The 17185-nt window shown below is 48.6% G+C and overlaps 1 protein-coding gene across 3 annotated transcripts in view; it reads right to left on the reverse strand.

Moving 5' to 3' along the window:
- SIDT1 (SID1 transmembrane family member 1) overlaps positions 1-17185 on the reverse strand; it is a 169070-nt gene that overhangs the window by 16203 nt on the left and 135682 nt on the right. For all 3 annotated transcript variants that reach the window (XM_056559953.1, XM_056559952.1, XM_056559951.1), the window contains exons 8-19: positions 13052-13145; positions 12610-12675; positions 12438-12531; positions 10982-11025; positions 10780-10851; positions 10530-10669; positions 10372-10445; positions 9932-9998; positions 6736-6809; positions 6308-6431; positions 4152-4269; positions 856-992 (exon numbers count right to left, since the gene is read on the reverse strand). In XM_056559953.1, the coding sequence (XP_056415928.1) occupies positions 856-992; positions 4152-4269; positions 6308-6431; positions 6736-6809; positions 9932-9998; positions 10372-10445; positions 10530-10669; positions 10780-10851; positions 10982-11025; positions 12438-12531; positions 12610-12675; positions 13052-13145 (1104 nt within the window). The remainder of the gene's footprint in view (positions 1-855; positions 993-4151; positions 4270-6307; positions 6432-6735; positions 6810-9931; positions 9999-10371; positions 10446-10529; positions 10670-10779; positions 10852-10981; positions 11026-12437; positions 12532-12609; positions 12676-13051; positions 13146-17185) is intronic.

Here is a 17185-nt window from a genome sequence, read left to right on the forward strand (position 1 = left end):
ATCTCATATCTACCTATCTCATATCTACCTATCTATCTATCTACCTATCTAATATCTATCTACCTATCTAATATTTATATCTATCTCATATCTATCTACCTATCTCATATCTATCTACCTATCTAATATCTATCTACCTATCTAATATCTATCTAATATCTATATCTATCTAATATCTATATCTATCTCATATCTATATCTATCTCATATCTATCTATCTCATATCTATCTATCTCATATCTATCTATCTCATATCTATCTCATATCTATCTATCTATCTATCTATCTCATATCTATCTATCTATCTCATATCTATCTATCTATCTCATATCTATCTATCTATCTCATATCTATCTATCTATCTCATATCTATCTATCTCATATCTATCTATCTATCTATATATCTCATATCTATCTATCTATCTCATATCTATCTATCTATCTAATATCTATCTATCTATCTAATATCTATCTATCTATCTCATATCTATCTATCTATCTCATATCTATCTATCTATCTCATATCTATCTATCTATCTATCTATCTATCTATCTATCTCATATCTATCTATCTCATATCTATCTATCTCATATATCTATCTATCTCATATATCTATCTATCTCATATCTATCTATCTCATATCTATCTATCTCATATCTATCTATCTCATATCTATCTATCTATCTATCTATCTATCTATCTCATATCTATCTATCTCATATCTATCTATCTCATATCTATCTATCTCATATCTATCTATCTATCTATCTATCTATCTCATATCTCTCTATTTCATTTGAACAGATGCATTATGGGTGGCCATATGCTGATTGTATAGTGACCATAGTACATACCACCCCCAGGACCGCCAGAAAAATGACCAAAGCGAAGGAGGCGTATGCGGCGTAGGCGCTGGCGTTGATGTCGGGGTGCCGCGTCTGGTACAGCTTCAGCATACAGAGGCCGGCGATCATGTACATGAAGGACGTGTCTGCGGAGAGAAGATCATAAAATGGATTTACAGGGATGAGAACCAAAGTGTCTCCAGGGCAGGAGGAGACCTCAGATACTTCCTCCTGTCACCACTGAACTAAACTTCCCATCATTCATTGCTTCTCAACCTGTATTGTCTCCTTACAGTAATAGCGATGGGGGAGGAGGACACTGTCAGGACTGCCAGGAAGAACTAATTCTTGGGGAAGAACCAAACTTTGAAAGTGTTCACTCACTGCACCTGCGAAAACGAGGAGGGGAGTGAAGACTTCTGTCACTGAGACTGAGAGGAGGATAATCTCACTGCGAATGACTGCCAGGAAGAACTAAGAGAGGAACCTGAGGATAATTTCACTGATAATGACTGCCAGGAAGAACAGAGAGGGACAGGAGGATAATCTCACTGCGAATGACTGCCAGGAAGAACTAAGAGAGGAACCTGAGGATAATTTCACTGATAATGACTGCCAGGAAGAACTAAGAGAGGAACCTGAGGATAATTTCACTGATAATGACTGCCAGGAAGAACTAAGAGAGGAACCTGAGGATAATTTCACTGATAATGACTGCCAGGAAGAACAGAAAGGGGCAGGAGGATAATCTCACTGTGAATGACTGCCAGGAAGAACTGAAAGAGGGACCTGAGGAAAATCTTACTGCTACTGCCAGGAAGAACTAAGAGAGGGACAGGAGGAGAGAAGGAAAGAAGTGCTTGAGGATTGTCTACTAATGAACTAAAACTAACATCTTCAATCCGAACCTCTCCCTCCTGTCTGGAGACCATGGAGACATTGCAGGAAGTGGTGAGGTGAGTGACCTGTTCACACTGGTGCGGTGCCGAGTCTGTGGGGTCCAGAGCCGGGGATGGTCTAGTAGTAGCGGGGCTGTGCGGCGGCCATTGTTGCTGAGGCTCTGTGTCTGTGGGGTGGTGGGGTCCAGAGCCGAGGGCTGGTCTAGCAGTAGTGGGGCTGTGCGGCGGCCATGGTTGCTGAGGCTCTGTGTTTGTGGGGTCCAGAGCCTAGGGCTGGTCTAGTAGTAGCGGGGCTGTGCGGCGGCCATTGTTGCTGAGGCTCTGTGTCTGTGGAGTGGTGGGGTCCAGAGCCGAGGGCTGGTCTAGTAGTAGTGGGGCTGTGCGGCGGCCATTGTTGCTGAGGATCTGTGTCTGTGGGGTGGTGGGGTCCAGAGCCGGGGGCTGGTCTAGTAGTAGTGGGGCTGTGCGGCGGCCATTGTTGCTGAGGCTCTGTGTCTGTGGGGTGGTGGGGTCCAGAGCCGTGGGCTGGTCTAGCAGTAGTGGGGCTGTGCGGCGGCCATTGTTGCTGAGGCTCTGTGTCTGTGGGGTCCAGAGCCGGGGGCTGGTCTAGTAGTAGTGGGGCTGTGCGGCGGCCATTGTTGCTGAGGCTCTGTGTTTGTGGGGTCCAGAGCCGGGGATGGTCTAGTAGTAGTGGGGCTGTGCGGCGGCCATTGTTGCTGAGGCTCTGTGTTTGTGGGGTCCAGAGCCGGGGCTGGTCTAGTAGTAGCGGGGCTGTGCGGCGGCCATTGTTGCTGAGGCTCTGTGTCTGTGGGGTGGTGGGGTCCAGAGCCGAGGGCTGGTCTAGCAGTAGTGGGGCTGTGCGGCGGCCATTGTTGCTGAGGCTCTGTGTTTGTGGGGTCCAGAGCCTAGGGCTGGTCTAGTAGTAGCGGGGCTGTGCGGCGGCCATTGTTGCTGAGGCTCTGTGTTTGTGGGGTCCAGAGCCTAGGGCTGGTCTAGTAGTAGCGGGGCTGTGCGGCGGCCATTGTTGCTGAGGCTCTGTGTCTGTGGGGTGGTGGGGTCCAGAGCCGAGGGCTGGTCTAGCAGTAGTGGGGCTGTGCGGCGGCCATTGTTGCTGAGGCTCTGTGTTTGTGGGGTCCAGAGCCTAGGGCTGGTCTAGTAGTAGCGGGGCTGTGCGGCGGCCATTGTTGCTGAGGCTCTGTGTTTGTGGGGTCCAGAGCCTAGGGCTGGTCTAGTAGTAGCGGGGCTGTGCGGCGGCCATTGTTGCTGAGGCTCTGTGTCTGTGGGGTCCAGAGCCGGGGCTGGTCTAGCAGTAGTGGGGCTGTGCGGCGGCCATTGTTGCTGAGGCTCTGTGTTTGTGGGGTCCAGAGCCAGGGCTGGTCTAGTAGTAGTGGGGCTGTGCGGCGGCCATTGTTGCTGAGGCTCTGTGTCTGTGGGGTCCAGAGCCGGGGGCTGGTCTAGCAGTAGCGGGGCTGTGCGGCGGCCATTGTTGCTGAGGCTCTGTGTCTGTGGGGTGGTGGGGTCCAGAGCCAGGGATGGTCTAGCAGTAGCGGGGCTGTGCGGCGGCCATTGTTGCTGAGGCTCTGTGTCTGTGGAGTGGTGGGGTCCAGAGCCGAGGGCTGGTCTAGTAGTAGTGGGGCTGTGCGGCGGCCATTGTTGCTGAGGCTCTGTGTCTGTGGGGTGGTGGGGTCCAGAGCCTAGGGCTGGTCTAGTAGTAGTGGGGCTGTGCGGCGGCCATTGTTGCTGAGGCTCTGTGTCTGTGGAGTGGTGGGGTCCAGAGCCGTGGGCTGGTCTAGTAGTAGTGGGGCTGTGCGGCGGCCATTGTTGCTGAGGCTCTGTGTTTGTGGGGTCCAGAGCCGAGGGCTGGTCTAGCAGTAGCGGGGCTGTGCGGCGGCCATTGTTGCTGAGGCTCTGTGTCTGTGGGGTGGTGGGGTCCAGAGCCGGGGCTGGTCTAGTAGTAGCGGGGCTGTGCGGCGGCCATTGTTGCTGAGGCTCTGTGTCTGTGGGGTCCAGAGCCGAGGGCTGGTCTAGCAGTAGTGGGGCTGTGCGGTGGCCATTGTTGCTGAGGCTCTGTGTCTGTGGGGTGGTGGGGTCCAGAGCCGAGGATGGTCTAGCAGTAGCGGGGCTGTGCGGCGGCCATTGTTGCTGAGGCTCTGTGTCTGTGGGGTCCAGAGCCGAGGGCTGGTCTAGCAGTAGTGGGGCTGTATGGCGGCCATTGTTGCTGAGGCTCTGTGTCTGTGGGGTGGTGGGGTCCAGAACCGGGGCTGGCAGTAGTGAGGCTGTACGGCGGCCATTGTCACGATGGTCATACGTTTGGATGTGCGTCCATGTCTTTTATTTCTACATCTGTATAGCAGTAGGTGGTGCTCATGATACTGCAGGTAGTGGTGATATTCCGCCATCTCTTACCAAACTGGAAGTTGGAGTAGTTGGGGCAGACGTGGTAACAAGCGCTGAGGACGCCCTCCATGGTCAGAGCGATGGCCATCGTGTAGAAGAGGCCGAAATGCTTGGGAATCCCATATTCCTGCAACAAGATGAAAAGTCGCCCAAAGGCAACATTAACTTTATAATATCTAAGAATGCCCCTCCCCCCTGACTACAATCCACATGGTCTGCGGGCCCTGGCCTCCTATCATATATATACAGGATACAGGGAGTCATCACATCCCTCTTATCGTATATATATATATATATATATATATATATATATATATATATATATATATATATATATATATATATATATATATAGTGACACTGAGGTAGGTTTTAGAGTGTTTTTCTCAGTCCTTTATCCTAGGTGATCTAGAGAGGCTCATCAGGGGCCTAATTAATGAGGCAGCAGAAGTGTGGGAAGTCTGTATACAAGGAAAGGAAACAGAATAGTCTGGGCTCTCCCCAGAGGACAGCAAAGTGGCTGTGGGGGGAGGCCGGGGTCCTTACGAGGAGAACACAGCCGGGGCTGTGAGTGACCCACAATAGTGAAGTGGACAAGACAAGGAGTCTAAGTACACACAGCAAGAGGCTGCAAACGCTGTGTGTGAACAGTGAATAAAAGGTTGCAGGAATCTTGTGTTTTAACTGGCAGGGAAAAGCCCTCCAGTTTATAGTCAGGGCATGCTGGGTTGTGTAGTCAGTGGCTTGACGGCCTAGGAGTTTGTTTTTTACACCCCTCCTATCACTATAATATATATATATTACACAGGATTCAGAGAGTCATCACACCCTTCAAATATATATATATATATATATATATATATATATTATACACAGGATTCAGGGAGTCATCACACCCTCCTAATATATATATATATATATATATATATTATACACAGGATTCAGGGAGTCATTACACGCCTCCTAATATTAATGTGTATATATATATATATATATATATATATATATATATCTTATACATAGGATTCAGGGAGTCATCACACCCCTCTTATCGTATATATATATATATATATATATATATATATATATATATATATATATAGTGACACTGAGGCAGGTTTTAGAGTGTTTTTCTCAGTCCTTTATCCTAGGTGATCTAGAGAGGCTCATCAGGGGCCTAATTAATGAGGCAGCAGAAGTGTGGGAAGTCTGTATATAAGGAAAGGAAACAGAATAGTCTGGGCTCTCCCTAGAAGACAGCAAGGTGGCAGTGGGGGGAGGCCGGGTTCCTTACGAGGAGAACACAGCCGGGGCTGTGAGTGACCCACAACAGTGAAGTGGACAGACGAGTCTAAGTACACATAGCAAGAGGCTGCAAACGCTGTGTGTGAACAGTGAGTAAAAGGTTGCAGGAAACTTGTGTTTTAACTGGCAGGGAAAAGCCCTCCAGTTTATAGTCAGGGCATGCTGGGTTGTGTAGTCAGTGGCTTGACGGCCTAGGAGTTTGTTTTTTACACCCCTCCTATCACTATAATATATATATTACACAGGATTCAGGGAGTCATCACACCCTCCTAATATATATATATATATATATATATATATATATATATATATATATATATATTATACACAGGATTCATGGAGTCATTACACGCCTCCTAATATTAATATATATATACATATATATATATATATCTATCTTATACACAGGATTCAGGGAGTCATCACACCCTCCTCCCATGTTTACCTATTTATAAGGTTTAATCATTATATAATGAAATATTTTCTGCTTGCTGTCAATGAACGTGAACAGCTGGTAAACTGTCCTCATCCAATTCTTCTCACAGCTGAGGGTCTGCTACAATAGTATCCGGTAGACAATCCTCTGTGAGCCACACATCCCTCTGCTGTCCTGATTAGTTACAATTATTCAGAATACAGTCCCGGATATTTAGCTCTTAGAGCAGTGTTTCCCAACCAGTGTGCCTCCAGCTGTTGCAAAACTACAAGTTGTAGGCACCCTGGTTGGGAAACAGTGTCCCAGAGGATTGTCCAGACTGGTTGAAACCGTACCAAACCCTCAGCTGTTGAAAACGTTAGGATGAGATGGGTTTCTGGTTGTGGTTTCCATTCAGTGACAGCCAGCAAAGATCTCGACGTACCAGGGCATAGACGTCGTTGGCCTCCAGTAGGGCGCGGTGCTGGAGATCCCGATGCAGGACGATGACCAGGAAGAGGAATCCCAGGAGGACGTGGCCCAGGTTACTCAGGATGTTATTGAACGTGCTAAATACAGAGGACACAGTGACATTAGTGCCATTCAGAGTTCTTGGAAAGCTGGGTGACAGCACCAGTTGTAATTAGCAAGATATAGTGGATGCATGTCTTTTGCATTGATGCCTTTATCTGTTGCAAAACTACAACTCCCAGCATGCCCGGACAGCCTTTGGCTGTCCGGGCATGCTGGGAGTCATAGTTTTGCAACAGCTGGAGGTGCACCGGTTGGAAAACACTGTTCTAAGGAATCAATACGAAATAGCGTGTGAACCGTGCCTTACGTAATGGGGGTAAAGCGACCCCCCCTCCTCACCTGAGGACCCCAAGAGGATGGGCGCACAAGAAGTTATAGTAACAGATGTCTTGGTTTCCAGTCACGTTGACCACCTGGAGAAATACAGGAAAGATGTCGCAGGTAAAATTGCGTGAACAGTGACCTCACTGCGGTCAGACCGGTAATGTATGGAGCGCAGTTATTCTCGTATTCCGCTCGTCTTGTAGGATTGGTTTGTTTTTTCACCTCTCTAACTCCCATCTGTCTCTTAGCCAGGGCTCCACAAATCCCAGGTGCCAGGTTGTCATGTCGAATGAGAATTTTATCCTGGCGCCTAGGTGTTTGTCAGGCCTGAGCACCAGCGGCGGCGTCTAGCAATTAGATACACCCAGCAGCTGATGTATCCCCCTTTAATCTAGTGCTGAGCCACCTGTGTTGAAAAAGAGGCTGCTCTATGCTGCCCCTGGTGGTGGCCGACAGAAACTCCTCCCGCTCTTCCTCTCATTTAGAGGCTCCTGTGCCACCTACTGAATGCACTAGACTGAAGCACAGCTGGGGAGGAGCGGTAGCGGAGGGTATGTCCTGGCCTCACTATGTGTCCTCCTAACCTGCAGGAGGAGCTGTTATCAGGAACAAAGGGAGACAGTCAGAAGGCGGCTATAGAAGAGCGTGCACTGCCCCAGCCCGTCAGGTTAGTACTAGTGGCGCACTATATGTGTGTGTGGGGGGAACTGTACACCAAGCCCCTGCCCCAGGTGGCACATGTAATAGCTGCAGTGCTGCCAGTCAGCCCTAGGCCCATTGTTGCACCTCCTGTCACCCTCCTTCTTGCTGCCCCTCCTGTCACCCTCCTTCCTGCTGCCCCTCCTGTCACCCTCCTTCCTGCTGCACCTCCTGTCACCCTCCTTCCTGCTGCACCTCCTGTCACCCTCCTTCCTGCTGCACCGCCTGTCACCCTCCTTCCTGCTGCACCGCCTGTCACCCTCCTTCCTGCTGCACCTCCTGTCACCCTCCTTCCTGCTGCACCTCCTGTCACCCTCCTTCCTGCTGCACCTCCTGTCACCCTCCTTCCTGCTGCACCTCCTGTCACCCTCCTTCCTGCTGCACCTCCTGTCACCCTCCTTCCTGCTGCACCTCCTGTCACCCTCCTTCCTGCTGCACCTCCTGTCACCCTCCTTCCTGCTGCACCTCCTGTCACCCTCCTTCCTGCTGCACCTCCTGTCACCCTCCTTCCTGCTGCACCTCCTGTCACCCTCCTTCCTGCTGCACCTCCTGTCTCCCTCCTTCCTGCTGCACCTCCTGTCTCCCTCCTTCCTGCTGCACCTCCTGTCACCCTCCTTCCTGCTGCACCTCCTGTCACCCTCCTTCCTGCTGCACCTCCTGTCTCCCTCCTTCCTGCTGCACCTCCTGTCACCCTCCTTCCTGCTGCACCTCCTGTCACCCTCCTTCCTGCTGCACCTCCTGTCTCCCTCCTTCCTGCTGCACCTCCTGTCTCCCTCCTTCCTGCTGCACCTCCTGTCTCCCTCCTTCCTGCTGCACCTCCTGTCGCCCTCCTTCTTGCTGCACCTCCTGTCGCCCTCCTTCTTGCTGCACCTCCTGTCGCCCTCCTTCTTGCTGCACCTCCTGTCGCCCTCCTTCTTGCTGCACCTCCTGTCGCCCTCCTTCCTGCTGCACCTCCTGTCGCCCTCCTTCCTGCTGCAACTCCTGTCGCCCTCCTTCCTGCTGCACCTCCTGTCGCCCTCCTTCCTGCTGCACCTCCTGTCGCCCTCCTTCTTGCTGCACCTCCTGTCGCCCTCCTTCTTGCTGCACCTCCTGTCGCCCTCCTTCTTGCTGCACCTCCTGTCGCCCTCCTTCTTGCTGTGCACCTCCTGTCGCCCTCCTTCTTGCTGCACCTCCTGTCGCCCTCCTTCTTGCTGCACCTCCTGTCGCCCTCCTTCTTGCTGCACCTCCTGTCGCCCTCCTTCTTGCTGCACCTCCTGTCGCCCTCCTTCTTGCTGCACCTCCTGTCGCCCTCCTTCTTGCTGCACCTCCTGTCGCCCTCCTTCTTGCTGCACCTCCTGTCGCCCTCCTTCTTGCTGCTCCCCCTGTCGCCCTCCTTCTTGCTGCACCTCCTGTCGCCCTCCTTCTTGCTGCACCTCCTGTCGCCCTCCTTCTTGCTGCACCTCCTGTCGCCCTCCTTCTTGCTGCACCTCCTGTCGCCCTCCTTCTTGCTGCGCACCTCCTGTCGCCCTCCTTCCTGCTGCACCTCCTGTCGCCCTCCTTCTTGCTGCACCTCCTGTCGCCCTCCTTCTTGCTGCACCTCCTGTCACCCTCCTTCCTGCTGCACCCCCTGTCACCCTCCTTCCTGCTGCACCTCCTGTCACCCTCCTTCTTGCTGCACCTCCTGTCACCCTCCTTCTTGCTGCACCTCCTGTCACCCTCCTTCTTGCTGCACCTCCTGTCACCCTCCTTCTTGCTGCACCTCCTGTCACCCTCCTTCTTGCTGCACCTCCTGTCACCCTCCTTCTTGCTGCACCTCCTGTCACCCTCCTTCTTGCTGCACCTCCTGTCACCCTCCTTCTTGCTGCACCTCCTGTCACCCTCCTTCCTGCTGCACCTCCTGTCACCCTCCTTCCTGCTGCACCTCCTGTCACCCTCCTTCCTGCTGCACCTCCTGTCACCCTCCTTCTTGCTGCACCTCCTGTCACCCTCCTTCTTGCTGCACCTCCTGTCACACTCCTTCTTGCTACACCTCCTGTCACCCTCCTTCTTGCTGCACCTCCTGTCACCCTCCTTCTTGCTGCACCTCCTGTCACCCTCCTTCTTGCTGCACCTCCTGTCACCCTCCTTCTTGATGCACCTCCTGTCACCCTCCTTCCTGCTGCACCTCCTGTCACCCTCCTTCTTGCTGCACCTCCTGTCACCCTCCTTCCTGCTGCACCTCCTGTCACCCTCCTTCTTGCTGCACCTCCTGTCACCCTCACCCTCTTTTCAAAACAAAAATGTTTTAAAAAATATAACTACACAAAAATGACACCGATAATAACGGCACAAAAACTGCAAAGTCGCGCTGGTTGTTTAAAAAAAATCCCGGCGCCCGGCTTTCTTTGCTGGGTCCTTGAGTTATTATGTTAAGTTTGAGATAAATCTGTAACGAGGTTATGACAGAACATACATCAGAGGTGACTACATCACTGCGTTATGTAAAGATACAAAGATCCCGTCATGTCACATGACAGCGCAGGGTGGTACATACCGTCTGGTAGGTGATGACGAGCTGGACCACGGGCAGAGCATAGAACACAGCAATGGTGATGATGTTCCTGTGCGGGGAAGGAGGAGATGTTATTTGATGTAGGCTGTATAAGGACTGGGGACTGATGACTGGGGACTGACGACTAGAGGCTTGCGGCTAAAGACTGACGACTGGTGACTTGCGGCTAAGGACTGACTGGGGACTTGCTGCTAAGGACTGACGACTGGGGACTTGCAGCTAAGGACTGACGACTGGGGACTTGTGGCTAAGGACTGACAACTGGGGACTTGCGGCTAAAGACTGACGACTGGGGACTTGCGGCTAAGGACTGACGACTGGGGACTTGCAGCTAAGGACTGACTGCTAGGGACTGGCGCCTACAGACTGGTGAACTGGGACTGACGCGGATGAACACCCCCCCAGGACAGGACGTCGCTCACCAGAAGTAGATCTTGTACTTCTTGCTGATGGTTCTCCGGTCCTTGATGGACAGATCGGACACATATAGGAAAGTCTGGAGGAAGAACAGTCACAGGTAACGTATTCCTCCTCACATACTGCAATATGGCCGCTGCAGCCTGATCATGTGACTTCTTACCTTGGCCTGGATGACGTTTTTGTCGCCCTCCATCTCCGGGATTCCGTCAAAGTCGCTCTCTTCATCCACGGAGCTGTCGGAGTAAACGCGAGGGCGAGGAATGGGGGGGAGGGGTTTTCCTTTTCTCTGCCGCGATTCATCTACACAATACAGCGACAAAATATAGTGAGATTCATCTGATCTGATCGGCCCTTGTGTCAGGATCCATATAACTCTCTGTTATCAGCCGCTCCTGTCCCCCTCTTCTTACCTATCGCCCCGTAGCTGCTCCCCTCTGGGGTGCTGGTGGTTATGGGATGTGACGCCGCCACCGTTCCCTCTCCTGTAATAGTAACACAATACGGTCTTCAGTGGATGCTGATGGTCACATGATCTGCCCCCCTCCCCACTAGTAATCACAGTATCGGGGTAATCACTATAGTAACACAACTCCCATCATCCGGCGGCCGTACCTTCATCCGGGCTCCCATTAATGTTCAGACCTTTCTTCTGATTCCTGGAATAACAAAGTGTTCATTATCATTTATTAAGAGCTCGGTGCAATGTGTCAGCGCAGTCTCTGAACTACCAACATTCACCACTAGGAGGATGAGCACACACCACCACTAACATGTAATACCTACATTCACCACTAGGAGGATGAGCACACACCACCACTAACATGTAATACCTACATTCACCACTAGAGGGAAGAGCACCCCCCCCCACTAACATGTAATACCTACATTCACCACTAGAGGGAAGAGCACCCCCCCCCCCCCCCCCCACTAACATGTAATACCTACATTCACCACTAGGAGGATGAGCACACACCACCAACAACATGTAATACCTACATTCACCACTAGAGGGAAGAGCACACCCCCCCACTAACATGTAATACCTACATTCACCACTGGAGGGAAGAGCACACACCACCACTAACATGTAATTCTTACATATACCATTAGGGGAAGAGCACACACCACCACTAACATGTAATACCTACATTCACCACTAGGAGGATGAGCACACACCACCACTAACAAGTAATACCTACATTCACCACTAGAGGGAAGAGCACACACCACCACTAACATGTAATACCTACATTCACCACTAGGAGGATGATCACACACCACCACTAACATGTAATAGCTACATACCACCACTAACATGTAATACCTACATTCACCACTAGAGGGAAGAGCACACCCCCCCACTAACATGTAATACCTACATTCACCACTAGAGGGAAGAGCACCCCCCCCCCCACTAACATGTAATACCTACATTCACCACTAGGAGGATGAGCACACACCACCAACAACATGTAATACCTACATTCACCACTAGAGGGAAGAGCACACACCCCCACTAACATGTAATACCTACAGTCACCACTGGAGGGAAGAGCACACACCACCACTAACATGTAATTCTTACATATACCATTAGGGGAAGAGCACACACCACCACTAACATGTAATACCTACATTCACCACTAGGAGGATGAGCACACACCACCACTAACAAGTAATACCTACATTCACCACTAGAGGGAAGAGCACACACCACCACTAACATGTAATACCTACATTCACCACTAGGAGGATGATCACACACCACCACTAACATGTAATAGCTACATACCACCACTAACATGCACTACCACATTCACCACTAGGAGAATGAGCACACACCACCACTAACATGTAATACCTACATTTACCACTAGGGAAAAGAGCACACACCACCACTAACATGTAATACCTACATTTACCACTAGGGAAAAGAGCACACACCACCACTAACATGTACTACCCATAGTCACCACAAGGGGAGGAGCACATACTACTACTAACATGTACTACCCACCATCACCACAAGAGGGTGCTGAGCTTCATCATTCAGTATCATGGGACCCACCTTAAGTGATGAATAAAAAACACCAGAAAGGCCCCCAGGTAGAAGATGAGGAAGAAGAGGAAGCACAGGAGGGTGGCGTGGATGTAGACGGAATCTGGAGATCACAAAATATACATTTATTCTAGCTTTGGCGAGTGTTTCTATGGAAACGCACATTATACATAGTACTCACTGTTAATTGACGGTGTGATGGTCACCTCCATGTGCTTCACCCGCTTCAGATTCCAGGTGTGGCTGTCTGTCCAAAAATAAGTTTTCATTTGTGAGCCTAGGGGGCAGCACTATTAGTTTAATATGGTGTTTCCCAATACATAGTTGCAAAACTACAACTCCCAGCATGCCCGGACAGCCGTTGGCTGTCCGGGCATGCTGGGAGTTGTAGTTTTGGAAAAACTGGAGACACCCCTGCTTTTCTGGAGACACCCTTCAGCACTGAGCAGTATGAGGTCTGTACAAGTTTACCATATTGTTTCCATTCGCTGACATCAAGCAGAGATTTTGGAAAGGATGAGGGATTTACACACCATGTCTAGTAAACTAAACTGTGTAATAAAAGGTAATGAGTAAAGAGCAGGTGTAGTTCTACTCTGTGACCAGCAGGAGGCGCCTCTTACCTATAGTGGAGATGGGGACGGAGCCGCCACAAGCGTAGTCTTCGGGTTTGATGACAAATACGACGTAAAACTGTCCTGTAGGGAAATCCTTCCTCTGAGCGGGGAGGAAACCACAAGTTATTACGGGAGAACGAGGAAGAATTGCGCAGCCGCACCCCGCTCACCCCCCTCCGGACAACAGCCGCACCCCGCTAACCCCCCTCCGGACAACAGTCGCACCCCGCTCACCCCCCTCCGGACAACAGCCGCACCCCGCTAACCCCCCTCCGGACAACAGCCGCACCCCGCTCACCCCCCTCCGGACAACAGTCGCACCCCGCTCACCCCCCTCCGGACAACAGCCGCACCCCGTTCACCCCCCTCCGGACAACAGCCGCACCCCGCACACCCCCCTCCGGACAACAGCTGCACCCCGCACACCCCCCTCCGGACAACAGTCGCACCCCGCACACCCCCCTCCGGACAACAGTCGCACCCCGCACACCCCCCTCCGGACAACAGTCGCACCCCGCTCACCCCCCTCCGGACAACAGCCGCACCCCATTCACCCCCCTCCGGACAACAGCCGCACCCCGCTCACCCCCCTCCGGACAACAGCCGCACCCCATTCACCCCCCTCCGGACAACAGCCGCACCCCGCACACCCCCCTCCGGACAACAGCCGCACCCCGCACACCCCCCTCCGGACAACAGTCGCACCCCGCTCACCCCCCTCCGGACAACAGCCGCACCCCATTCACCCCCCTCCGGACAACAGCCGCACCCCGCACACCCCCCTCCGGACAACAGCCGCACCCCGCTCACCCCCCTCCGGACAACAGCCGCACCCCGCTCACCCCCCTCCGAACAACAGTCGCACCCCGCTCACCCCCCTCCGGACAACAGCCGCACCCCGCACACCCCCCTCCGGACAACAGCCGCACCCCGCTCACCCCCCTCCGTACAACAGCCGCACCCCGCTCACCCCCCTCCGGACAACAGCCGCACCTCGCTCACCCCCCTCCGGACAACAGCCGCACCCCGCTCACCCCCCTCCGGACAACAGCCGCACCCCGCTCACCCCCCTCCCGACAGCAGCCGCACCCCGCTCACCCCCCTCCGGACAACAGCCGCACCCCGCTTACCCCCCTCCGGACAACAGTCGCACCCCGCTCACCCCTTCCGGACAACAGCCGCACCTCGCTCACCCCCCTCCGGACAACAGCCGCACCCCGCTCACCCCCCCTCCCGACAGCAGACCGCTTGTGCTCTGACACCCTAAAGGGCTCCTCTACCCTAAGATTAGGTTATTATTGGAGCCAGGGAAGGGGGAGATGAGGTGCCTTATGGATCAATAGATCTCCCACTGGCTAAATAATACTGCCATACAGTGCTTACATAATACCGCCATTTAATTCTGAACTAAAACTGCAAATTAGTGTCTGCTAAATACTACCATATAATGCCTAAATAATGTCATAGTATACAACTAATAGCTCCATACAGTGCTCACATAATACTATCATACAATGTCTATATATCACCGTTATATAGTACCCTAATAATAGTACTATACAGGACACACATCTTACTATTATACAATGCCTAAATAATACCTCTATATATTATCTACATAATAGTGTTATACACTATCCACAAAATACTACAATCCAATGTCTAAATAATACCTCCATATAGTATCTTAATAATAATACTATACAGCGCCCACATAATGCTATCATACAATGTCTAAATAATACCTCCATATAGTATGTAAATAATAATACTATACAGCGCTTACATTATATCATACAATGTCTAAATAATACCTCCATATAGTATGTAAATAATTCTATACAGCGCTAACATTATATCATAAAATGTCTAAATAATACTTCCATATAGTATGTAAATAATAATACTATACAGCGCTCCCATTATATCATACAATGTCTAAATAATACCTCCATGTAGTATCCTAATAATAATAATAATAATGTACAGTACACACATAACACCAAACAATGCCTATATAATACATCTATATAATATTTAAATAATAGTGCTAAACAGTGCACACATAATACTACCATAAAATGCTAAATAATACCTCTGTATAGGGTCCAAATAATAATAATATACAGTATCCACATAATATCACACAATGACTAAATAATACTTCCATATAGTATCCAAATAATAGTAATATACAGTACACACATAATACTATCATACAATGCCTAAAAAATACATCTATATAGTATTCAAATAATAGTAATATTCTAAATATAATACTTTACAGTGCTCACATAATACTACATACAATGCATAAATTATACTGCTATATAGTATCCAAATAATAGTACTATACAGTGCCCACATACAATGTCTAAATAATACCTCCATATAGTATCCAAATAGTATCATACAGTACCCACATAATACTATTATACAGTAACTAAATAATACCTCTATATATTATCTACATAATAGTACTATACACTACCTACATAATACTGTCACACAATATCTAAATAATTCTTCCATATAGTATGTAAATAATAGTACTATTCAGTACACGCATAATACTATTATACATTACCTAAATAATACCACCATATAGTATGTAAATAATAGTACTATACAGTACACACATAATACTATTATACATTACCTAAATAATACCACCATATAGTATGTAAATAATAGTACTATAGAGTACACGCATAATACCATTATACATTACCTAAATAATACCTCCATATAGTATGTAAATAATAGTACTATTCAGTACACGCATAATACTATTATACATTACCTAAATAATACCACCATATAGTATGCAAATAATAGTACTATACAGTACACACATAATACTATTATACATTACCTAAATAATACCACCATATAGTATGTAAATAATAGTACTATACAGTACACACATAAAACTATTATACATTACCTAAATAATACCACCATATAGTATGTAAATAATAGTACTATACAGTACACACATAATACTATTATACATTACCTAAATAATACCACCATATAGTATGTAAATAATAGTACTATAGAGTACACGCATAATACCATTATACATTACCTAAATAATACCTCCATATAGTATGTAAATAATAGTACTATTCAGTACACGCATAATACTATTATCACAGGGAAATATAGAAAGATTCAGCTCACCGTTGTAGTTCTCAGACCCAGATCATGTATAAGGTAACACACCTCTCCAGTTGGAAGACTCGGAGTGAAGCAAGGGCCGTGTTCCCAGGTGCGGCAATTAGGCAGAGGAGAAAGTAGCATCCGGCTCCCAGACTGGATAAAATACTGGCTTTATTGGAAAATATTAAAAACCAAACTAGAACATAATGTGGATAAGAACAAACGAAACGCAACCAACGCGTTTCGACCTGTTAACAAGTCTTAATCATGATTAAGACTTGTTAACAGGTCGAAACGCGTTGGTTGCGTTTCGTTTGTTCTTATCCACATTATGTTCTAGTTTGGTTTTTAATATTTTCCAATAAAGCCAGCATAATACTATTATACATTACCTAAATAATACCACCATATAGTATGCAAATAATAGTACTATACAGTACACACATAATACTATTATACATTACCTAAATAATACCACCATATAGTATGTAAATAATAGTACTATACAGTACACACATAAAACTATTATACATTACCTAAATAATACCACCATATAGTATGTAAATAATAGTACTATACAGTACACACATAAAACTATTATACATTACCTAAATAATACCACCATATAGTATGTAAATAATAGTACTATACAGTACACACATAATACTATTATACATTACCTAAATAATACCACCAAACAATGTCTAAAAAATTCCTCCATATTGTACACACATATAAACACACATACAGTCCTATCATACTAAGACAATAGTATCATATACAGCTCACATAATACTGTTATATAGTGCCCAATGCGATCTTCAGATAACAATCCCTTCATAAAGATACAATACTATAATGGTGTAATATAAATAATACCCCCATACAGTGCTCCTGGGATTTCAGGGACCCTATTTACGGTTGACCCTGTTTATGGGTGCAACTTGGTTCTGGATCACACATACACCCAAGACA

This window comes from Hyla sarda, chromosome 2 (assembly GCF_029499605.1).
Source record: "Hyla sarda isolate aHylSar1 chromosome 2, aHylSar1.hap1, whole genome shotgun sequence".
In the NCBI taxonomy this organism is placed as follows: Eukaryota; Metazoa; Chordata; class Amphibia; order Anura; family Hylidae; genus Hyla; species Hyla sarda.